At 31.5% G+C, this 25,889-nt stretch overlaps 1 protein-coding gene across 2 annotated transcripts in view; it reads right to left on the bottom strand.

Annotated features, from left to right (window-relative positions):
• LOC140432325 (putative fatty acyl-CoA reductase CG5065) overlaps window positions 1-25,889 on the bottom strand; it is an 81,864-nt gene that overhangs the window by 10,746 nt on the left and 45,229 nt on the right. For both annotated transcript variants that reach the window (XM_072520155.1, XM_072520156.1), the window contains exons 2-7: window positions 19,492-19,703; window positions 16,970-17,218; window positions 13,232-13,386; window positions 12,843-12,952; window positions 7,890-8,082; window positions 5,797-6,039 (exon numbers count right to left, since the gene is read on the bottom strand). In XM_072520155.1, the coding sequence (XP_072376256.1) occupies window positions 5,797-6,039; window positions 7,890-8,082; window positions 12,843-12,952; window positions 13,232-13,386; window positions 16,970-17,218; window positions 19,492-19,692 (1,151 nt within the window). In that variant the 5' untranslated portion in view covers window positions 19,693-19,703. The remainder of the gene's footprint in view (window positions 1-5,796; window positions 6,040-7,889; window positions 8,083-12,842; window positions 12,953-13,231; window positions 13,387-16,969; window positions 17,219-19,491; window positions 19,704-25,889) is intronic.

Raw genomic sequence — 25,889 nt, 5'->3', positions numbered from 1 at the left:
AACAGAACATGCAGTTTGAATCAGATTAAGATGTTATATTTAGGATATTATAGAACCTAGTTTGGTTTGTTACGTTTGGTTATAGGTAACTTTGATTTATAGTGTTTGTTTTTTTTTTAATTTTTTTTTTTAATTTATTGTACATTTTATTTATAAAATAAAGCCAATTATAGATTGCAGTAGTATTATTAAAACCTCATTAAAACAATAACACTATTTTCAAATAATATTGCTTTTCCAGAGCTCGAACACGTATGGATTACTAATGTAATCCACGCATGTAGTCACGTAAGAAAATAGAGCGCGTGTACTGAAGGGTTAAAAAACACTAATTATTATAAAAGTAATTATTTTAATAAAAAATATAAAGAAGGAATACAATGAAATATCAAATATTAAAAAAATATATCCGTCAAATCCAGCACCACAAGTGTGTTATTTGTTTAGTAACACGTTCCCATCGGATGTCTTTCCTGTCTCAAAATTTATTTATCTTCACAAAGCATGAACTGACTGACTGATATTTACAATGATATAATAAATATTTTTGCTCGTTATGAAAAGAGCTCGTGGAGATCTTTCACTGGGAGTATTTTTGTATTTGATAAATGCATTCTACAATCATTTAGATCACACAATTTTAATGATTTTAGAAATATATTCCATTTAGAAATAAAATGCTATTTAAATGATAGTAATAGAATACTATCGTCGGCTTTTGTTATTTGTTTTTTACATATATATATATATATATATATATATATATATATATATATATATATATATATATATTCTAGCAATGAATATTTTATCTTTTTGGATGACAGTCATTTATTGATCTTAGAATCGTCTCTTCTGGATATTGCAAATGATACTATAAAGGAAGCTAAAATATTGTTCGCTTTGAACTAACTAAAAATAATTCAAGAAAAAAGAAATTTCATATATTTCGGAACCAAGATGAATACCATGACTGCAAAAGATATTCAGATACTGGAACAGGATTTGTCTTTAGTACATATTATATCAAATATCTGGGTATACACGTGTACCAGAAATTAGATTTCAAAACATAGACTGGTAAAAATGAAAATACGTGCTTGACGGAGGAAGGCGATGGATAGGGACGACTGGAAAAAAATTCTTGGGGAGGCTAGGTAGGACCCACACAGGGTTGTAAAGCCAAAATGATGATGATGATGACTGGTAAAAATTTAAGAAATCTGTAATATACTTTATTTATATCAAAACTTGAATCAACTTAAATTGATTCATGTGTATTTTTTTAGTTTAATATGTAGCTGATTTGTATATTATAAGTAATTATGTAACTTGTTCCTTAATAACGGACGTCTTCTGGGCGTCCAAAATGTCGTACGAGACGTACGATGTTGGAAGTACTTCGGATGGAATAAATATGGTCGTTATTTGGACGTTCATACTCAGATGTACTTGGACATCCATACTGGACCAAATATGGTCCGACATTGGACATATACGTAACAGTAACTATATACATACTACATAACCAACTTATGATAAAAGATAAAAAATGTATATGGATCTTCTAGTCCATCTAGTCCACTTATGTTGAAAAGTTTATCTATATTAATGAACAAATATTTTTTTCTGAAGAGGATTATAGTACTGCCAGAAGAAAGTCTTAGAAGACAGCACTAACATCTGACTTAAATTTTAAAAACGTAGTAGCAGCGATTCTGACAGTGACATAGCAAAGAAAAAGAAAAAAATGATATCAACAAAAATACCAGAATGTCCTTGATTTGAATTATATAAATAAACAGGTAATTCATCAAAAATTTTAAGATTTGTTTTTAATTTTTGTACTATTTGTTTACTATTTATAATTTATTGTAGAATCTGATATTTTCTGACGAAAAATTAAGTAAAATACTATATTTCTCAATTATATTTATCCTGTTTTTTAAGCGGTTTAGATTCTATAGAAGACTGTACAAAAGAAGTGAAAACAGATGCAAAAGTTAAATAAAAAAATCTGAGCGAAACTTGTGCAACGGTACTCGTACAAATAGTGGCAAATAGATATTTATCTTGCTATTAAGCATGATTTAATCATGTTTAATCAAGCAAAAAAAGGAAAATTTAGAGTTAAAACAGATTGAGTTTTTCTGAAAATCGAATTTTTCCAAACTTCCGCAACTTTTCTAAGCTAAAATTGGCACTGACTTTAAAACATTACACGTTTAGGTCATAATTAAGATACTTAGAGTACCAGTAGTCCACATGCCAAAATTTCTTTAAAATAAAATCAATACTCCTTTTGGTTCGTAAAATGGCATAAGGGAGAAAGTTTGTTTACAAAAGAAAATTTTAATTCCAAAAAAAATTCAATTTTCACGAAAAGTTCACCAGGAAACCACAAATTTTTCACATATTTTACCCTCCTTAACTTCATCTTTTAGTACTCTCAAACGCATAAGAGATAAAATAGTGGAAGAACTTCGTTAGAAATCTATTCGTGGACGGTCTTTGACTAGATATGAGGACTTGGGAATATTACTTAATTTATTGCCACCGTAAACCTGTTAAGTAAAAAATGAGGTACCCAGAATAATATTGGTCCAACTCCATATTTTTTTAAATTCGCGTTTTGTGTACAGAAGGCTTCGCTTTATAAGTATCTTTCAGAAAAAAAATTGGCCCAACTCCTAATTATATCTACTGAAGCAGAGATGGCACCACTTGTAGCGAAACCGTCATACAAAATCAAAATATTTCAGTTTAAAAGTGGTCTAAGTTTAAGTGTCAGTATAATAACGGTACAAATCCGGAGTTGGACCATTATCACTCTGAATTAACACACCACTTCGGGGAACGTGTTTTTAACTTGCATTTATTTTTATTAAAGAATGTAAGTTTTCGTTATGAATTCCGACGACAATGAGGATTATAGTGATTCTGGATCAGAATATCTTCCGAGTTCAGACAAGAATAATGAATATTTATCCGGTGTGTACTCATAACTTAACATAATCTAAAAGTAATGATATTTTAAGCAAAAAATTAGTACCGATCAAATTGCAATTAACATTTTAGTTATTTAATTAAGAGTACCTAATAAAGGTTATCTTTGCGTAGTTTAGGTCTCAATTAATTAAATAACATTATTTAAGATATTTTTCTTTTTAATTGCACTAAAACATTGTGTTATTGTTTTAGACTGTGATGAGAGCCTTAGTAATGAACAACTGCTGATGGAACTCAGTGCAAATCCGATTTTTATCACTCCTGGTCTAGTACCACAACCAACACTATCAACGAGTGCCCAAGCTGACATTCCAGGGGCTGTTCATAGCCCCCAAGCCGTCGTAAATCAAGGTACTTCTGCCACATTTAGAAAACGAAACGAATTTAGAAAAGAAAAAGAATGGAAAATACAAAAAAAGAAAAGTAGAAATAGTGGGAAAGAGTATTTTGCCAATAATGGAATGAAAGTACCCGAAAAGCAGTTTAATAACCCAGATTGTGGTTGTACCAAAAAGTGTTCAACTTTGTTTACAGAAACTAAGAGAAACACAATATTTGAGGAGTTTTGGAAACTTGGAAATTATGTTGAACAGAATCTATATCTCTATGGCCTAGTAAATGACGAGGAAATTTCGACCAGAATAGAACTCGCACGGAAAAACTTTATTAACTGGCGTTCTATATTATGCAGTAGAAGTCTGTCGTTGACCACACGTCTAAGAGTATTGAAGTGCTACTTCTGGTCCGTAGCATCTGAATGTAAAGAACGGCGTGGTGTATCAAGTTCGAGACAACTAGATGACTCAGACATAGTAGAACACATCGGTATGTTTCCTGCATATCAGAGTCACTATTTGAGATTTAAAAACCCTCATCGAAAATATTTAAACAGCAATCTTACAGTAAAAAAATATACGATCTTTATAAAGAAAAATGTGCCACAGAGAATAGGGAACCGAAGAAATTAAAGTACTAATACCACGTCTTCAACAGTAAATTTAACTTGCACTTCAAACCGCCCCTCCGAGATACCTGCAAGTTCTGTGATGAATTTGAACTGAAAATCAAATCCACATGACAAGAACAACTCAAGAAAGGATTACTACTACAGAAAGATCTACATCAAAGGAAAGCAAATGCTGTCAGAGAGAGTTTAAAGAATGATTCAAAGAAAATAGATGAAGATGAAGAAACCATTGTGCTTCGAAACTATTTTACGGATTTATTATCAGATGTCGCTATTGCGTCCGTTTCGAAGCCATTTTAGTGTTGCTTCTTAAAGACAGGAAAGATTTATTTTTCACGTTGAGAACGCCTATGAATATCTGTTCTGATGAGCCTTATTAAGGCGAAATACGTATAAACAGATACATAGACGCTTTGTATGTGAAATCAAATCTTGACTTTCTTTTTCATTTTATTCGGATCTACTCTGTATGAGTACAAGAAACCAATTCGCTAATGATTTCTGCTTAGTTGAGGAGAAATGTAGTGGAATGCAAATTTTAGATTTTCCATGTCTCTATTAACATCTTTATCAACGTCTGCTTTGCCTTGCAATTTTTAGAAGGCTCAGATTAAGGCAGAAATCTGAATTGTGTTTCGAAACTATTTTACGGATATATTATCAGATGTCGCTATTGCGTCCGTTTCGAAGCCATTTTAGTGTTGCTTCTTAAAGACAGGAAAGATTGATTTTTTACGTTGAGAACGCCTATGAATAACTGTTCTGATGAGCCTTATTAAATCGAAATACGTATAAACAGATACATAGACGCTTTGTCCGTGAAATCAAATCTTGACTGTCTTTTTCATTTTAAACATCTAATATTAATTAAAATCTAATTACGGTACATATGTGATATTTCTAGAATTAATTATAACTGATTTCACAAAACCTTCAATATCTCAGTTTCAACTTTTGTGGAGTTGGACCATTGTTATTCTGGGCGGCTCAAATCTTGTTTAAAAAATAATTTTTTAAAGTTTATATGTAAAGTTTTTTAATTTGTAATTAATATCCAAAAAAGGTTAGTAGAGATTTGTTCCATATTACAGTAATAATATTGAATTTCTTCGTTTAGGTTTACTGATTAAATTGAAAAATAACGTACATTATTACGATTCTAAAAGTGAATATAATAAGACGAATTAAATGTATGACCCCCATTTTCTAAATTAGGTATTCGCTATTACATGAGTTAACAAAGACACTACAAATATTTCTTCTTGACAATACCATTATAGTCAGTTACAGCTTATAACACAGTGGCATAGGTGGTATTGGTTGTACTAGGGTATTAAATTTAGGAATAGAACGCTATTTAAAATTGTCAAACACATTAATATAAGTAAATAAAGTTTAAAATGTTAAAGTATTTAAACTGTTTAATTTACATAGTTTAAACCTGAAAAAAATAAGTACAATAAAAACCTAGTTACAAAAATTATCTTAAATTTCGCTGGAAAAATAACGAATGCGAAAAATGGTGAATATGCTTGTTTATTTCTAACAAATCTTAAATGTGGCAATTATTTTGAATTAGCAAACGCTACTATTATAAAAATACACAATGGATATAATAGTTTAGGAAAATTTGTTTCTTTTTATTTTTTTTTTCAAAACTTGTCATTTTGGGCCTCACAGGCCTGACCCGTGTGTTCGTGTAATTTTATTTCACTTGTCCGCTGGAGGGGTTAATACCTTTGCTATATTAGTACTTGGAAGTTTACCGAAAGTTGAAAATGTCTATCGAAACTATTAATATCTAAAATTCAAAAACTTACTGTGGTTTTTGTCCTGCTATTAAAAGAATCAAGTCGATAATCAGGGCCGGTAATAATTGAAATAAAACTGTGTTAATTCTGTTATATAATCTACTTTTAGTGGTCGTACCATCGGGATACCATAACAGTAAATTAAACGGTACTTCGGTATATATTACATCTCTAGCTGTATCAAGAACTTCTTTCCACGTGATTTGTAAATCACTTTGAGGCATGCATAGGTTGTAAATGTACTGAGGATCCCTTAAATAAGAAAATAATAAGTAAAACTTTTTCAAATATATATTACTAAAAAAATTATTTAAAAAATAGTGTAAAAATAGTGTAAAAAAAAATATGTGTTTTATAAACAGTTAGAGCAGGGTTTAATTAACAGTTATAATATATAAAAGGAAAACTTAATGGACTTTAGGACGAAATAATTCTTTCTGACGGGTCAGTCCTATAAAGAACAACAATTTTAATATATTGATAGAAAAAAAAAATACTCTCAATATTGTTTTCCGGACGTATCTCTATTGCTTTCCTTTTATTGTTTTCTTCTAGAACTAGTACAATTATTTTTACTGAATGACAAGAATACATCATAAACATTTACTACATAATAAACTAGTACTATATATCGATTATGGTAAAAATAATCTAGCCATAGCATTATTAATTAGTCCCAAGCTGACTTTTCAAATTAGTAGTAATACAATAAAACTTACAAACTATGCAAAATACTTAGAGAATATACTTATACTTAGGCCTAAAATTCACAAAACATCTTACAAAAGTAGTCCAGAAGGCGGAAAGACGAACGGCAGTTTTCAGCAAATTATGCCCGATATAGGAGGTCCTAGCAGCAATAAAATAAAACTCTACCTACAAATGGTACAGTCAATCCTCCTACATAAAACCTCCGTCTGGATAGTTACTAAGATACTAAAATTACAAAGAAATGATAACAAGAGCCCCGCAGTAGCCCCTTCTAAAAGTAACAATTGCTAACCGGATGACTATAACGATGGCCCTAGAGGTGTTTGCGGTTACGTTCCCCCATTTACCTCCTAGTTAAAGAGAAGCAGATGTTATGTGAAAGACTCAAGCTACCTTCCTCAGGTGAGATCCCATATCATAGAACAAACGCTAAACGAATAGTAAATGGAATGGAAGGCACAGTTAGATAAGGCCCAGTTGACTAAAACGCTGTATACAATTTCTGACTAGACATACTAAAAGGTAAAGACCATTTAGGTTTTATTCGTATCGTATCGAGAAAACCAGCACTGACCAATTCCTAATCTGTAACGTAAGCGAAGATGCAAGAATGCTTACGTATCCGAACAACACAGAATGTGGTCAAAGCTAGAAGCGATATCTGCAGACAACATTACACGTTCTGCAATACAAAATAAAGAATATTTTGAATTCATTGTAAACAGATAACAAAAGTTATGAAAAAAAAGTTCATACTAGAAAGAGTACATACTTTCCGAGATACTGCAATCGTTCGGCTACCACAAGCGACTTTTTCTAAAGACAACGATCAAAGGCAACTTCACCTAGTAACAAGTCGTTTACACAGCACAGAGAATATAAAAAAAACAATCGATAGTTTTTGGACCACAACATGCCGTTTGAAGTAGTTATGGATTGTAAATTGTAGATGAATTCCAAAAACTGCATATTGCTCTGACTCGTCTGTCAGTTTTATAGAGATCGTATTCAAGAGCAGTGGTCAGTGAAATTATCTGTGATTACTGTGAGTTCAGTTTTATAAAACTCAAAGGGTATTTTTACGTTGTGCGTTGAAAGGGTATAATAAAATTTTTATTTGTTTTTAGGCTGAAATATATTCCCATAATCTGTAAAAGTTCCTTTGTAATAAATTTCTGTATCTAGAGCTGACCCAGCAATGGATTTACTTATTTACGGTATAAATTAATATAAACAGAAGAAAGGGTCGAATTTCGGATTTTAACTATTTTTCTTCTCTAACTAGCTAATTTAATTAAATATGCCATACGATATAATTTACAAAACAAAATCTTCTCACTTAAATATATTGTTTATATCAACTTAAGTATGGAAATAATCTTTTTACTTACTTAGTGGTGAGATAGTGCCAAGCGTACATCATAATAGCACTAACCGTACAATCTATGGGCGCAAAATTTGCATAACTGTCACTATCCATATATACAGTTCTGATTACACCTTTTCCTGCTCCGACGAATATACCAGCAGGTCCTTGAAGGTTGTTTGTCCATCCAGGTATTGGATCTTTAAATGCTGGAATTACTAAAATGGAAAAACATATTTAAATTTAGTTCAGCTGTCAAGTAATAATTGAAAATTAAATAATTTATACATTAGAAATAGTCGATGATAAAACTTTTATTTACTCTATTATACATATTTTTACTTTAAGGATATGAAAAAGATATGTTAAAATTAAATGATATAAAGAAGTCTAGGTTACAAACAATCCCACTGGAAATATGTTTTATCCGGAGATCATTATTACATCCCTAAAAAGAGGAAGCTAATATGTTAAACTCATGTACAAAAGTCTAAATGGCCAAAATTGGTTAAAAAATATATTTTAATGCAAAATACAAACATTAGTACAAAGCAATTTACTAATGTTTGTATTTTGAGAACGATTTCCGCAGTAGAAATTGAAACGTCAATAAACGTACTTTAACCCTTAATTGTGGCTTATTCCCATTTAAATAGTAATTACTCTAACATGCCACAAGAAAATAGCTTCACAGCAATATCTTAAATTAGCAGTATTATTTACATATTATAGTTTGTGTAATAAATAGATTAGATATTCTGGCGTACTAATTTCTCTAAGTATATGCCACATTTTATCCCATTTTACGGTATCGGGCCTTAAAATAGTCAACAAAGTATAAATATGTTTTTATGTTAAACTCTCGAGATTTTTCGATAATTTAACGAATATTAAGAATATGTTCTTTTGTTCCTCTTCCTGAAACGAATCCGCATTGTTCTTGGGTAATTTGTGGTAAGAAAATTGATTTTAGTCTTTCATTGATAATGGTTAGAAGTACTTTGCTCGCGTGTGATATCAATGCTACTATACGGTAATTACTGCAGTCTATCGGTGAACCTTTTTCTATATATGGGAATAAACGTGAGTTTACCAGTCCTTTGGCCACTTTTCGGTATTCCAGATCTCATTGCAAATTCCAAGCATTATTTCCGTCCCTAATTCTCCCATTTCTTTGAGTGTTTCAGCTGTTATTTCATCTTCTCCTTCTGCTCTTCTGAATTTTAGTTTTTTAATTGCTGCCTCAATTTCTGATTTAAATATTTGAGGATCTTTTTTATAACTTATTTTCTCTGTATTATTTTCTGGGTCATTGTTAGAGAAGAGTATTAATAGTATAGAATACTATAAACATAAAAACTATCAAATCTTTAGGGGTTACATAGGTCTTGTATTTTAAAAAAATTTATGTATTTTTTTTATTCCATATTAAAATTTAGTACTTCAAGAGTATTCACACCAAATTTTAAGTAAATTCGAGCAATATTACCCAAGTTTCGACATTTGAATACCGCGGGTTGGTACGTGCGCGTGCGCTCTCAGTTAAAAAATTTTAAACACGTTTTTCTCGAAACACTGTTTCCGTGCGGTTGGCACGATTTGTCGAGAACACATCTACCGATTTTGCTGAAACTTTTCAGAGTTTATATTTATAGTATTGTTTCGTGATTAAACAAAGGGATTTTCAATCGGTCGACTCGTTCTTGTTTTATGCAAACAAGTGTTCTAAAAACGATGTGAGTCTATGTGAAAAATGTAAAAAAATATGAGACAAAAATTTATTAAAACTTATTTAAAAACTTCAAACTTCATTTTTTTTTCATTCCCTTAGTTTAATCACGAAACAATACTATAATGATGAACTGAGCAAAGATTTAGCAAAATTAATAGATTCATTTTCGAGAAATCTTGCCTACCTCACTAAAAAAAAATGTGTCGAGAAAACGCGTTTGAAGTTTTTTAGCTGAGAACGTATGTACCCACCGCGCGTTATTCAAATATATATAACTCCGGTAAAATTGCTTGAATTTACTTCAAATTTGGTGTGAATACTCTTAAAGTACTGTCCTTTTATATGGAATGACGCAAAATAAATAGATTTGTTGAAAATACAAGACCTGTGTAACCTCTTAACCGAAAACTACAAAACAACTGGGAGGAAAGCAAAATTCAATATAAACAATCTTGACGCTGACAGCACACGAGAACTATATCAGAACAGATTAGAAAAGAGACTTCTCTCTCCAATGACGCTATAGCCCAAATCGAACCTTGGCCCCCTCCAAACTATGCCGTCAACCTTGCCGGTCCTGCGCCGATCTTCTCCAGGTTCTCACGCCTAGCAAATTTTGCGCGTACGCTGCCACTTCATCCTCCCACCTTTTCCGTGGTCTTCTTTTTGATTTTGCGTCCTGCATTTTACTATCTAGAGCTCTTTTTAGCAATCTTCTGGTATTCATTCTTCCTACATGACCAGCCCATCGAAGTCTCTGAAGTTTAACGAATTCAGGACCAAAGACTTGGTAGCGCATATATGTAAACTATGACATATATGTAAACCATGACAACGATACTATTTATCCCCACGTATTATTCCTAAAGGAAGCGGTATAAAAAGCCTTCGGAAAAAAAGGGCGAACTTAGCGACAAACAAATAGGAACATATTATGTAGTGATAAGCTCGAACAACAGAAACAGATAAAGCAACGAGCGTATCACAAATGGCTTACCTTCCAAAAAGTAGAAAATAAAAACAATAGAATATCGCAATCAACACAGAATTTTTAGAAGATTGGTGATAAGAATTAAAAAACAAACATGTGAACGAAAAAGCGAAGAAGTAGAATCATGTCTAGACGGAAAGTCTCGGAACACCAGTAGGTATTCAGAGAATTTTATGGTAAATAAGAGAATAAGACAAAGCTGCAGTCTATCTTCAACACTGTTCAAAACCTACCTGAGTGAGGCATTGAAGAAATGGAAAAATTATGTTTTGAAATGGGTAAACCATTAAACGGCGAAATAATCTTATATACGCTTCATTTCGCGGATGATCAAGTAGTCATCGCACAAGACTATGAAGATCTACAACTGATGACAAAGAGGTTAATACAAGAATAGGAGCGGTGTGTAATAGGTCTAAAACACTAGTTCTTTGTTCCGTTATTCGTTTTTTAAATTGTCCTTCTGATTAGCCTGTAAAATAGGTAATGCTATATACTCCTAAACTTTAGTTTTTGAAGCAAAGCTTCTATATTATTGCTGTATACCTTTTTTTCTACAGTAAAATGCTGAGGCGAGCGTCACGGAACTGGCGCCACGAGAAGGCGTCACGGGTAGCGTCATAGAATACCGGTACTTAACATAGATTCACTACTCTCGATTAATTCGTTTCTAGTTATCATAAATTTACTCTAAGCAGGTTTAAATTAAAAACTATATGAATAATAACTAACCAAATTCGACATTAAATGAGAAATAAAAAATTAAAAGAATATCTGTTACTAAAATATTCGATTCATAACTATTCTCAAAATTTAATAAAAGTCGTAAGTGTCATTCGATTAATAACAACATTGAATCATCTGCTAAAATTTTTATAATAATTTTCGTTTTAAAATAATTTTATATAAATACAATTATAATTTTTAAACATCTTATTTAGTTTTCTAATAATTAAATGTACTATAAAGTGATATTTATTTATAATTTGTTATTAATATTTGGTCTGAATTTCGCAGGTGTATCATAAGTAAACAACGTATGCTTGGTTAATATGTTAACAGGTGGCGTTATTTATTTGTTATATAACAAACATAATATTTTATGGCATACTAGTTTAGTATTGTGTTTTTAATGCTTAGTTACTAACTACGTAATAGTGTAGGTACTTTATGCCCGCGCGGGCATAAAGTGTACTTAATGGGCTGCACGGGCGTAAATATACAAACAAAGAGATATCGTATTAGAAACATCTTTATTTAACATTTCAAATTGGCAATGTTATTATTCTTATTTACGATTAAAGTCTTATTTACCATTGAATATTTGGACCACAGGGAACTCGGAGAAAATGTTTCGGCGAGATCGACAAAGTATACAAGTAGCACAGTTTCACTAATGTGTTCTACACGGTTTTCTGTTATCCAGTGCTGTCATTTTTTATATTCCTTGTCGTGGGAGAATCTCTCGACTTATGTGGTAGTAACTTTTGCGTTGCTTTTTCCGCTTTTTTTTTTTAAATTTGGTTAGAGATCTCAGAAATATCTTGCATTTTTACGGTTTTGGACGTGAATGTTCACATAATATGGACGATAGAATGTCTACTAGTAAATATATTGTCGAAATGAAATCGAATTTTTGTATTTTTTGAACATATTTATTTGTAGATGCAATAAAGAACTAGTATGATAGAAAAGTTTGTATGAACGACGGGTATTAATAGATGTATATGTCGATGTATAGATCGGGCGACTTACAAATCCTCGAGCCAGAGGCCCTCGGGTTTGTAACATCGTCGACCTCTGAACATAAACATCTATTTAATACCCTTTGTACATAAATAACTATTATTGAATTTGTTTAAAACAAAACAATTATAAATAAATAATAAATTATAATAATAAAATTTCTTTATTTAATTTTAAATATACTATTTAAATTTCAAAAATATAGAAAACGTAGTATAAAGCTACGCGCTAGTCTACAGTACGGCCTCCTATTCCACTTTTTTTATTTTAATATTAACAATCAATCGGTTCAAAGAGACTAAATGAAAGTTATTACACAGAAAAGACAATGAATATTCTCTTTAAGTGTAAAAATAATTGTCTTGAATTCTGAAATAGACATTTCCTCTTCTGAGGAAACTATTGTATAGCAAGGCATATCCTGGCGATATTCTGTGGTAATTAAAAAGTGTTAGGGTTTTATGTTTTATTTTATTGTATACTACACAGAATTTAAAATCATAACTTACCTATAGCAGGTCTGCAAATAATAATAGGTAACTTTTTAGCCTTTTCGTATACCAAAGATTCCGATAGAGCTTTTGAAAAGGTGTAGGTGTTGGGAATATCGCCTAATAATCTAAAAATATTTATTGCGTTACTATATACCTACTAAAAAATGTACAAATATGTCCTATTTTATTTTATATACTTCTTAAAAAAGTGCAAATCAATTTAAAGGAACTGGACCCAAAGAAATCGTAAAAAATAAACATGTATTAGGTGGTATTAGAAAAAAAGCAGATCTAATTTTATTTACCAATATTAGGATACTTTCTTAAGGGTATTGTTCAATACAATTTAAAACTAAAATAGCCAAATTTATCAAATTAGTTTATGGTCTTGCTCCCAAACTTACTTTTTCGTTAAAGCATCAGTCAAATCATCTTCTTTGAGCCAGTTTATACTACTTAGAACTTCATGTGGATTCGCTGGAGGTGCATACTCTTTCTCAAATGTAATGCCATCTTTGTTGTTTGGAAAAGCGTAAGCTGTTGATACGTGAATAAATAACTAAAACAATAATTATAGTAGAGTTAATGAAAATGGAAAAAACAAAAGCGGTGACATTTCTTTTAAATTCGAGTCTCGTCATTCTTCTACACGTATTTCGTGGTTTTTCACGCATGAGAAAGAACTCGTGAGTAATTCAAATTGAAAAGAAATGATACGCCCACCTAAAAATTGTTATTATAAAATATTTCTGTGTACGTTAGTAACGACCTTCTATATATAGAGAAACATAAAGTCAGGAGACTTCTCATCGACGGCGATTAGTAGTGCAGTGAACAGTATAGTGAAGTGATCGGGGGGCTCACCAAATTAGACCCCGAAAACTCTAATAAAGATTTCAGAGAGGAAGTCGAAAGCTGGGTGTAGTGAAATTCAACGCGATGCAATCCGGAAATTAGACCTCAAAACTTGACCAGAATAATCAAAATTTTACGATTTACAAACGACATCGCGTCTGAATAAAAGTAAGAGCCGTAAGATATTTGCATGTGATATAAAGGTTTGTTCGTCGAGCGCTTGGAAACTTGGCAATCATCAGACGCATGTGTAAACAAAATCTTGTGTTTAAATTCATAGTTTGAGATATGCGCAAATCCAAAATGTCATAAATGCGAATAACCGATAACCACAGAATATAACATACATAACCTTATGTTTTATTTATTTATTTGGTATTTATACCATAATTATCATTAATTATAATTGTGAAAAACAATTTATTAAAAATGTCAGATTCCAGTGAGATAAGCGAAATAAACCATAAAGAAGGTGAAATGTTTACTTCAAGCAGTGATGAAGCATTTTATTGCAACTTTGGTTTCATATTTCATATAAATAAAAGAACTAAAAACGAAAATTATTTGGAAGACACTGTTCCGCTATATAGTGAGGAATTATTTATAGAACATTTTCGTGTGAGTCGACACGTTGCTTTTGAAATTGGTACTCGTTTCAGAAGTCCGCCGTATTACTTAAGACAAGCTGGAGGGTTTGGAAAATTAGATTCTTCAGACTATGTCCTCATATTTTTGTGGTTTTGTGGACACGAAGCGGCTTCTTATAGAGATATAGCAGACATATTTAATGTAAGCCTAAGCAGCCTACTTGAAATTATTAAACGAATGACATATTTTTTAAGGAGTTTATCTATTGAGATTATAAAATGGCCAAATGATAAAGAAAAATGACAGGATGTTAGATGAGCATGTGGTACATTTTGCGCAATTCGAAGGTCTTAATTTTATTTTTTATGGATCATAACGAGCGTCCATACCGTGCTTCAATCGTGAGTTAACACTTAGAAAAAGTCGAGATAGTCCGTATAAATTTGCTAGCTTCCAGCCCTAACCTCAATCCAATGAAACATCGATGACAGACACTGGAAAGACCAATTCAAAGTTTGGTTACCCCGCCTAAACAACTTTCCTTAGCTTAGTGCATCTCTTCAGACAATCTGGAACGAATTGAACCAACATCATGTTCAAAATTTAATTACCACAAAGCCAAGATGTATGTTGGCTATTATAAGGGCTCCAGAAGGAAATACGAGATATTTAGATTGGGAAATACGAGACATAAACATTATTTTATTATAACTGTTTTTTATCAACAAAGTTACTTTAAATTTTTACAGCTTTCAAATAATGCTATAGGTTTTTATTAATAATTAATTTTTTCACATAAATTGTGTGTCTTATTTACAACTTATGTTTCTCCTTAAATCTATGCCCAATATATAAGTGACTCCAAAAATTTTTATTCCTCTCTACAAAATAGGCATGGTTTGAATTTTTTGCACCTGAGTGTATTTTCACAAAATATTTAAATCAGTAAATGATATAATAGACGAATTATTTTTACTTTTGGAGTTTTTTTGCAAACATTAATAACCGCATGAATAAAAATGAAACTTACAGAAACATAATGAATCGATATTTTATTCATGATCGACTGTGGAGATATAGTAGGCAATTAGGCAGAAGTCCGTAATTTATTTAATGCTAGATATCCCAATCGAGAATTAATTTCTCAATCAACAATTAGCAAAATTAAAAAAAAAGAAACGGGCTATGTTAAAGATCTTTCCAGAAGTGGTAAAAAATCAATACCCGAAACCAAGAAACTTGACGTTGTAGTCAAGAAAATCCCCACACCAGTTCGAGGAAGGTCGAACTAGATAATAATGTCCGGAGAAGTGGTAGTGGTAGAAGTATATCTGTTCCAAGAGCCGTTAGAAGAATTCTGCGAAACCATTAGTAAACGATGTAACAGAGATTAAAGTTTTATAGAAAGGGATTTGAGGAACTCTTAAGAACAGCTGAAGATAGACAAACGTTTGCCACCATAACCGCTAACCTCCATTGATGGAGACGGCACTTGAAGAAGAAGAAGAAAGGGAACAATTTTCAGATGAAGCAGCTTTTAGGTTCAACGGTCACGTAAGCAGCCAGACAACTCGATAATGGTCAAGTGAAAATCCACATGGGGAATATAGGACACCATATTATAAAAAGTGGAATGTTTGGATCGGCATTATAAACAATCATATTCTAGAGCCATGTTTTTTTGAGGAAAACTTAACTGCTCCTCGTTATATTAAATTTTTTCAGGATTATTTAATGCTACAGCTGAATCAGCTATTTCCAAATAGAAATGGTTTGTGGTTCTAACAGGACGAGACTCCCTCATACTAAAATGCTGAGGTACACAATTACTTAGACAGGTCGACAGTGTTTAAAAAGTCGTCGATTACGTCATTAAACCCACACTGTTGTTGTTATGTCCAACGAATATTATATAGTAATTGATAGTTATTCAAAAATTGAAATTGAGGTGTTCCAAGATTTTTTAAAAGTCGCCTGTTTCTGGAATAATGGATTTGTTTCATAGATTTGCATCATACAGTATAACATAAAGCATTATTTGACTTAGCAGCAAACAAACAGGTAATAAATTTTAACCATACTTAATGTATCCCACTCCCCTGGAATGGAGAAAAAGAAATTAATGATTAATTAGTTAAAACAGTAAAATTACGCACTGAAACGTTGAAGGTATTAGATATCTCTAAATTATATTTTTAAACTAAGAAATTTCTGAGTAAGTTATCTGAAAACAGATGAGATACGAGAATGGGATTTATCTAACATAAAGTCTTTAGTAGATATACATAACTTCTTAAGAGGAAAAGAACTGCTTGAGCTTCTCTAATCACTAAGTAACTATTTAACTAAGATTTAAATCCAAATAAGTTTTTTAAATACATATTTTGAATGAGTTTACACATTCGAAAAGAAAAAATCGGGTTAGCAATTAGTATAAATGCTCGCAAATGTATATTAATTTCATATGGTATAGTCTAAAAATAGTACATAAATTTTCGATGACAAATAATTTCGCTTGTTTTAAACTAAAAAATATATTTAAAACTACTATTAAAAATGTAATAAAATAATAAATGAGATACTAATAAGATAACCTTAGTTAGAAAGCAATTTGTATACGAAGTCAACTAACTTAAATACATTTATTGCAAAATTACAACTAAAATTTTTAGTGTTAACGCATGAATTTATTACTTTACCTTCAATTTACTACAACCTTCGGCAAGGTCAAGCATAAATTTTGTTCCTCTTGTGTTGACTGTCACTGCGTACTTCAAAGAATCATCGAATCTTACGGTTGCAGCGCTGTGAATTATGAAATCTACTTCGTCCATTAACAATTTTCTGTTTTCCTCTGATATTCCCAAATTGACTAGTGAAACGTCTCCAGGAATTGGAATACATTTTTTTTGAACATCTGGTTTTCGTTCCAAGACAGTACGATAGATCTTAAATACAAAAAAATTATTACTAAGTACTGAAATAAATACTACCAGCTGTATTTTACGATGTTTTTTACACGATGATGGGAGCGTTATGTGAAATAAAGGCGGTTCATGACGAGACCCGTCGGGAGCAATCTCTTTGGACAGAAATGTGAGCGATGGGGTGTGAGCGTGACTCACGCAACAATTCGCGATTAGGCTCTCCCCCATTACAACAGCTTCTTTACGGTTTACTTAACAGGACCAATCTCAGTAATCTCACTAACCTAGCACGGTTGCAGTAATCCCCATATTTGAGGTTTGAATTTTCGACAACATGTATTTCATGCATGAAATCGAAAGGAAAAACAAAAAAAAACAAGAAGATGCCAATAATGAAGCTAAGTTTCATAGAAGCTAAGAATTAAATATCCATAGATCTGAGTATGACAGGAGTAGATAATACTTAAGAAACTATGAAGTCACGTCTGCCTATCCGGTGAGAAGAAAAATTTAATTTAATTGACACGAAAACTCGATAAGTAATGAAAACAGCACATTTGACTTTCTCTACTTTCCAAATGTTTTTATGGATACTGAAAATTCACTTCTTCTACTGCTAATACAATGTGCGATATTGACAAAGAAAAAGCTTCTGCAAGCTTGCAGCACACACCAGCAGAGACAAATGAAGACAACACTTTAGAGATTGCAAACAAAATAAATTAGACGGCAACACACAGAAACTGACCTTTTGAAAAATGCTTTTTTTCTTTTATCTGTTGTAGATTTACTGTTTTTGTCCGTTCATATCTTTTAAAGAATTAAGGTTTATAATACTGATCAGTATAAACCTTTTAAGATATCCTAAAAAGAAGAGCATCTAATTTGAGAATATGCACATTTAATGTCAGAAGTCTACTTGCGGCTGGAAAACTTGACAATGCAATTCAAGAAAGGAAAAATTAAGATGACCAGAGTCAAGAACTTGTAAAAAGGACGGTAGTGTATTATATTATTCCGGTAATAGCACAGAACACCCTCATTACAAGAATGGTATATATAAGTAATATCTGAACTAAGTAAATATGTGACCAACTTCGTACCAGTCTCTGATAAAAACATATTAAAAAATTAATTAAAATTATGGGACTTTATGGAAGCAAAAGTTGCTTCCATAAAGTCCTCGTAGACACACCGTCTCAGGACTTGCAACTTCAACGTGGAGTCATATGTCGCCATGTTACCTAATCCAACGCTAACTTTAACATCATAAGTATTTATAAGATATAATGTCGAACAAATGTAACTAATTATTTGTTAACGGGTTTTTACCCATATATTTAGTAGCTACATTCATGTACTCCTAGACACCGATGATGGAATGATGTATTCCGAAAACGTTTTGTCTAACATAGCCCGTTTGGGTTTTTAAATATATACCTTTTACAAAGGATTTTAATTAATTTTTTAATATCTGGTATATAGCCAAATACAGGAACGTAGATTCTTTGTGGAAAAACATATTACTTCAAATAAATACTCAACCATTTAAAACGAATATACTTCAAATTTATGTCTTGATTGCAGATAGAAAATATGACGATGTAGTCCAAAAGTTCTATGATCAAATCCAAGATATCTTACAGAAGCTTAATACATACGAAATTTTATATATTATAGACGACTAAATGGGGGAAGGTCGACGAGGTCAAACTGTAGATCCTTATGGTTTTGGACAACCTAACGATCGAAGACAGAGATTGTATGAATTTTGTAAAGATAACGACATAATCATTGCAAGCACCTATTATAAACTACCCAAGAGACAACTATTTACTTGTAAAGCCTCAATACTTGTAGGTAAGCGTTTCCGAAATGCGGAAAAAAAGTATTTAACAATAAAATAAACAACATCGAAGAAAAACTAGAACATCCAGAGAAACTATGGAATAATTTTAAAAATCAAGTTCTCAAATCAACTAAATCTCTACAAACAATAATTACAGAAGTAAATTAATCAAGAAAAATAAATGGATGACAGAAAACATCTTAAAATTGATAGAACAACGTCGACTTATAAAATCGAATGAAAAATACTATAGACATCTATAGTTTATTTAAAAGTAAACTTATTTTAAACTTATTCCCAACGAAAATAGTTATTGCATTAAAATGCCACCAGAAAATAGCTTTAGAACAGTATTTACAATTATTTATGTTTCGTCCGGTCTAATATCATTAAGGCTTTGATTTATAGTTGAGAAAATATCAGATAAGTCAATTAATATACTCACTGGATTACTAAATATATCTTTTATCCTTTCATTTGGCGTCTTTCCTTTCTTATCTCGTATTAAAAGATAGATTTTTTTAACATCACATAACTTCAGAATCTTTTCTATGAGCGCTTTGCCCACTAATCCAGTAGCACCAGTTAGGAATATAGTACTACCCTTAAAAACTTCTGCAATCCTATCTGGAACATCTGTTGTCATTTTTAGTTATTCTGAAATAAACAAATGTATTTTAGAAATATAAAAGGTTTAAAGGTTAAAATAAAATGTTTTAAGAGTCAATATTTTCCTCAAATATTATTTCTTTCCGCTTCTTCTTGACATATTTTGCTTCTACATGTTCTATTTTTCCCCATCATATTATTTGCATTGTAATAAAGTATATTCATTATTTATTATTTATATTTTAAACAAATGCAATACATTTAATGTTTGTTCCTAACGCCACCTGTTAACGTATTAACAAAGCATACGTTGTTTACCTATTATAAATGTGTCAAATTCATACAAAATATTAATAATAAAATATAAATACATATCATTTTATAGTAAATTTAATTACTCTTCTTCTTTTGGTGCCTATCCTCTGTGGATATTGGCAATCACGTTGGTCCATACAACTTTGTTGACAACTGCTCTAATTACATGTATGGTAGTCATTCGTGCCCACTGTCTGATGTTCTTCAAACACGATGTGCTTCTGCGCCCTTGAGATCTTTTGCCTTCTATATTGCCTTGTAAAATTGGTTGAATTAGTTGATACTCCTCATTGCGCATCACATGCCCTAAAAAAGTCATCTTTCTAATTTTCACGATACGCATAATTTCCAGATCTTCATTCATACGTTGGATCACGGTGTTGTTTATATGATGGATATAGAAAATTCTGGGAATGCGGCGGCAGCACCATATTTCAAAGGCTTCTAATCGTTTGGATGTTACCTCAGTCAAGGTCCAGGCCTCGACTCCATATAAAAAGGTAGAAAATACATAGCATCTCAAGACTCGTGTTCTTATATTAATGTTCAGGTGCATATTACATAAAATGTTCCTGAGACAATTGATGATAGCTCTCGCCTTTTCTATACATCTTATTTCCTGTTAGTGGTCCCATTCCTTATTAAGGCTGCATCCAAGGTATGTAATTTTGTAGATTATTTTCAAGGGTTCAATATTAGCTGTGAATTGGTGCTGTATTACGTCGTTTTTACTTACAAGAATTTTGGTTTTCTTACAGTTTAATTTTATGTCGTATCTGTCACTTCCACTACACGATCTATTAATGTTTGCAGATCCTCCGCATTATCAGCAAACCGAACCGTATCGTCCGCATATCTTAAATTGTTTATGATTTCACCATTGATTTTTATACCTTCTCTTAAACCATCTATAGCTTCCCTGAACAGCATTTCCGAGTAAGTATTGAACAACGTCGGTAATAAAATGCAGCCCTGACGTACTCCCCGTTTTATCATGAATTCTTGTGAGGTTTCGTTGTCTACTCGTAGAGTTGCCCTTTGTTGTAAGTATTAATTTTTACTTAGACGCAAATCTTTGTCATCAATACTAGATTCTTTTAGTATCTGAAATAATTTTTGATGTGAAAATGCTTTTTCAAAGTCTATAAAGACTTTGAAAAAGCCTTTATAGACTTTGCAAGTCTACTATTAGTAGACTTCGCAATTTACGTCTCGAGCTCTTTGTACCAATACTTGTATGGAAAACAGGGCCTCTCGCGTTCCCACTCCGCTTCTAAACCTAAACTGAACACTGCTAATGTTTTCTTCAAGTTTTCTATTATATGCGAGAGTAAATAACAGAAAGAAGGATTTTAAGTGCATGGCTCATTAAGCTTATAATTTTGTAATCAGAGCATCTGGTGGCATTTGCATTTTGGGGGAGGGATGAAGGTGGAAATTAGCCAACTTGTAGTTATGCAGTTTAATAGATTTTGTTCAGTAGACTCGTTAGGAGTTTAAGTTGGTTGTTTTCAAATAGTTTCAATATTTCAGCTTGTATGTAATCAGGTCCAGGTGCTTTGTTGGTTTTTAGTCTTTTTATTGCATATGTTACTTCAATGCGCGTTATTTCTGGTCCTGAACATCCAAAAACTCTGACTTATGTCTCGTTCTCTTTCTTGAATAATTTTTCCATGTATTGCCTCTATCTTTCAAGTATTCTCTTATTTTTGTAGAGCAGATTGTTGTGCTTATCTAGTATTAAGTTATGACTTCGTGATCCGTTTCCTCCCGTTAAGTTTTTGATTCTTTTATGTAGGTTAAAAGTGTCATGCTTCTGTTCTAGGGATTCTATTTCTATGCATTGATCTTGTAGGTATGATTCTTTTGCTTCTTTAATCTTTTTCTTAATGTTGTTTATTTCTTTGTACCTTTCTTCATTTTTATTTCTATGTTTTCTTCCATTAGCTCTAATATTTCTTGTCTCATCCATGGCTGTTTTTTTTTTATTGTTTTCTGGTTTAGGTTTATTATCTACCACTGAATTACAGATATTTTTGATTTTATTCCACATATCATCCACATTTATGTTTTCTTGATTAATATAAGAGATTACCATGCTGTTTATTTTGTTGTTAATCTCCTGTTTGACTTGTGGTTTTATCTTTCAACTTCTGGATGTCCGGACGTTTTTGTGCTTGTCTTTTATGGACTTTTTTCATGTGGAATTTGAAACGTCCTAGTAAAAGTTTATTATATAACCTAAATAATATGTTATTATATTTATATTATGAAATTATTTTAAAATGAGAATTATTATAAGAATTTAAATAGATGGTTAAATGTTTTTATTAATTGGATGACATTTATGACTTTTATTAAATTTTGACAATTGTTACGAATCGAATCTTTTAGTGACGGATATTCTTTTAATTTTTTACTTCTCATTTAATGTCTATATTTTGTTAGTTATTATTTATACAGTTTCTATTTTCATACATTTTCTATTTATGACTACAAACGAATTAATCGAGAGTGGTGAATCGATCTTAAAAAAAGTTATTCTATGACGCTACCCATGACGACGAAATCTTGTAACACTAGTTCCGTGACGCACTTCTCAGCATTTTACTGTAGTAAGAAAAAAAAGTAATACAACGCCAGGATAGAAGCTTTGCTTCAAAAACAAAAGACTAAGACTAAGACTAAGACCAAGACTAAAATTAAAATCAAAAATAAGATTAAGATGAAGACGAAGACCATGACTAAAACTAAGACCAAAGCTAATCATAAGACTAAGATGATGAAAATGCCAAGACAAAAAATAAAGCTGAGGAGGAAGTAGAAACAGATGTCAATATATAAATCTATATTATATAACGAAAAAAAGTATTAGTTACAACATCGAAACGTTTTCAACCATATCATCATCAGTGAGTCTTGATTAACGCATAAATGTGCAAATGCAACTTAAAAAGACGTTTAAAAACCTTTGTATTACATATTAAATCTTAGTTAAAATTAAATGAATAATTAAAAACTATTATTTATTATTTTTGTTGGACATGATTATTAAATAATCATATTTTTCTCAAAATTTTGGAGATAGAGTTTCAAATGTTCTGACTATAAAATAAAAACCAGTGTTTTATGCATTTATTAATCAAAAATCACCAGGAGTGGCAAACACGAGACTACAGCTTATTTTTGTAGTGTACCGTTTTACTTCTAAGTATGTTGAATGTATACACAATCAATATAATATATAATTTGTTTATTCTGTCTGTCTGTCCGTAATGAAACGCATTACATCATATCTCCGTTATTTTTGGTACGATTGGAGCATGTGACGATGAAATGAAAGAAGAAAGTATAAGGAATATATTAATATGGTAAAAACAAACAAAGTGACTATCGAAAGGTCAGTACACCTTATCTTCGTTAAACGAAGCTGAATATATGGTGACATACTCGATATCACATGACAGTATCAATTTATTTATAATTTACTAATTCTGTCTGTCTATCTGCCTGCCCGTAACGAACACCTTAGCGCCCGTATTACATTATATATCTATTTATATTAGTTCGATTGAAGCTTGTGATGCTTTAAATGAACGAGGAGGGATAAGTACTATAATTAAGATAGAAAAAACAAACAAGGCGACTACCAAAAGGGCACTACACATCATATTTATTATTAATGAACGTATAGTGACATACGAAGTATCACACCCAGTATGGGTGATAATAAGAACATTATAAGGTAAATTTACTTTATTTACCCGAAGAAGACCTTTAACTGAGTACAGAATAAATAACTAAACGAATCCTTACATGCGACATAGCAAATGAAAGGAGACAATATAATAAATGTATTAAGATAGAAAAAACAAAGCAGAGAACTACCAAAAGGGCACTACACATCATCTTCGTTATTATTGAACGTATAGCGACATACGAGATATCAGAGGACGCTATGGATTTAAGACAAATTTTGATTTATTGACTTAAAGAAGACCTCTGGCTAAGTAGAAAATACACAACTGATCGAATCACAACATGCGTCATAACAAATAAAATGGAAGGAAATAACGAATATATTAAAATAGAAAAATCAATAGGTTTTATTTGTTACCATCTCTGAAGAAACGATGACTATTAGATCGAAGTCTGTTTGTTACTTAGTAGCAAACACGATATTATAGCTTATTATTTCTAGCGTTCCCTTTTGTGCGTCTTAAAAAGTTTTATTTTGTATTTTTCATGTTTATTCATAATATCAAAATAAATCTGCATTAAATGTTGTTGGTGTGACAAATCAAAAGCATTTTAGTAGAACATCATACGTTCTATAATACCGATGCGTTAGAATTGGGACAGGTTCTAGTGTTTTAATCTTCTTCTTCAAGTGCCATCTTCGTTCCGAAGGTTGGCGATCATCAGGGCTATACGTATTTTCGAAACTGCTGACTGAAACAATTCGTTGCTGCTACAGCTATACCATTCCCGTAGATTCTTTAGCCAGGAGTTTTGTCTTCTTCCTATGGACCTTTTTCCTGCTATTTTCCCTTGCATAATTATTCGAAGCAGTTCATATCTTTCGCCTCTTGTAATGTGTCCCAAGTATTGCAGTTTTCGTTTTTTGATCGTAAATATGACTTCCTTTTCTTTATTCATTCTTCTCAAGACCTCGACATTTGTGACTCTCTCGGTCTATGATATTCTCAGGATTCTGCGATACATCCACAGTTCAAATGCCTCTAATTTTTTGGTATCAATATTTTTCAACGTCCATGACTCCATTCCGTAGAACAGCACAGAAAGTACGTAATATCTCATCAGGCGAAGTTTCATTTCAAGGCTCAAATCTCTTCCGTAGAACACTCTCTTCATTTTAGTGAATATGGATCTGGCTTTTTCTATTCTTATTTTGATTTCTGCTGAGCTATCGTTGTCTTCATTTATAAAAGTGCCTAAATATTTGTATTTGCTAACTCGATCGATAATTTCATTAATGAGATAATGATAAGTGTTTTAATAATTATGTACAATATTCATTAAAATGCTTTCTTCACCGACCGGCTTGAAAAACACTTACTTATCACTGGTCGATCTTTTTGCTATTACCGACCACAATCACCTAATTAACAGCCATTTCAGTATTATCAGCTTACTTAGGTGACTACTTATTTAAGTAATTAACTACGTACTTATTTATTTAAAAAATAATCATATCTGCTCACTCAAATAAAAAACCTATTTTAATATTATTAAAAATATATATCCTCCTTCTCAGGTAATGTCCAATATAAACCACTACTTATCATGGTCTTCGCTGTTAATCCCGTATCCTCAAAGTAGAGACTCACTCTAGGAAAGAACTTCCGTTCATAAAAAATCACAGTAAGTATATTCTCCTTCAGAAATAATGACTAAATTTATTTTTCACTGGAAAGAATATGTTCTTCTTCCGCTATATTTTTTGGTTTCTTTTTATTAGTATTTGATTTCTGAAATCAACTTTCTTTTCTTATTCTCCAATAATTTTTCTTCTTTTTTTCTTTTCGGCATCGATTTTTGGTTGGTATTCTAAAATTTCTTCAGATGTGGCGACTTTAGATGTAATTTTTTTCACTACCTTTTTATTTGTTTTATTATAATTTTTTTTCTGAAACATGATGCTTAGTAGTTTTTTCTTCTGATGTGGTATTATGCTGCTCCAAGAATAAAAGCTCAATTCTTGATAAAAGAGGGTCACTGGTTTTAGTTACTGGAAATATAGTATCTTCAGCAGAAATAATGGAATTTTACATTCTGCTTCTTGTACTAAAGTACCATCAGATTGTACCAGCATGATTTGCCCTTGGTCCCAAATAGAACTACTGTTTCTATATGATGACAATAGCTTTCACTACACCAAACTAATTAGTTAAATTT

The sequence above is a fragment of the Diabrotica undecimpunctata genome, chromosome 1 (assembly GCF_040954645.1).
Source record: "Diabrotica undecimpunctata isolate CICGRU chromosome 1, icDiaUnde3, whole genome shotgun sequence".
Lineage (NCBI taxonomy): Eukaryota > Metazoa > Arthropoda > Insecta > Coleoptera > Chrysomelidae > Diabrotica > Diabrotica undecimpunctata.
Note: the sequence above shows the minus strand (reverse complement) of the source record. Positions and strands in the feature narration are given on the sequence as shown.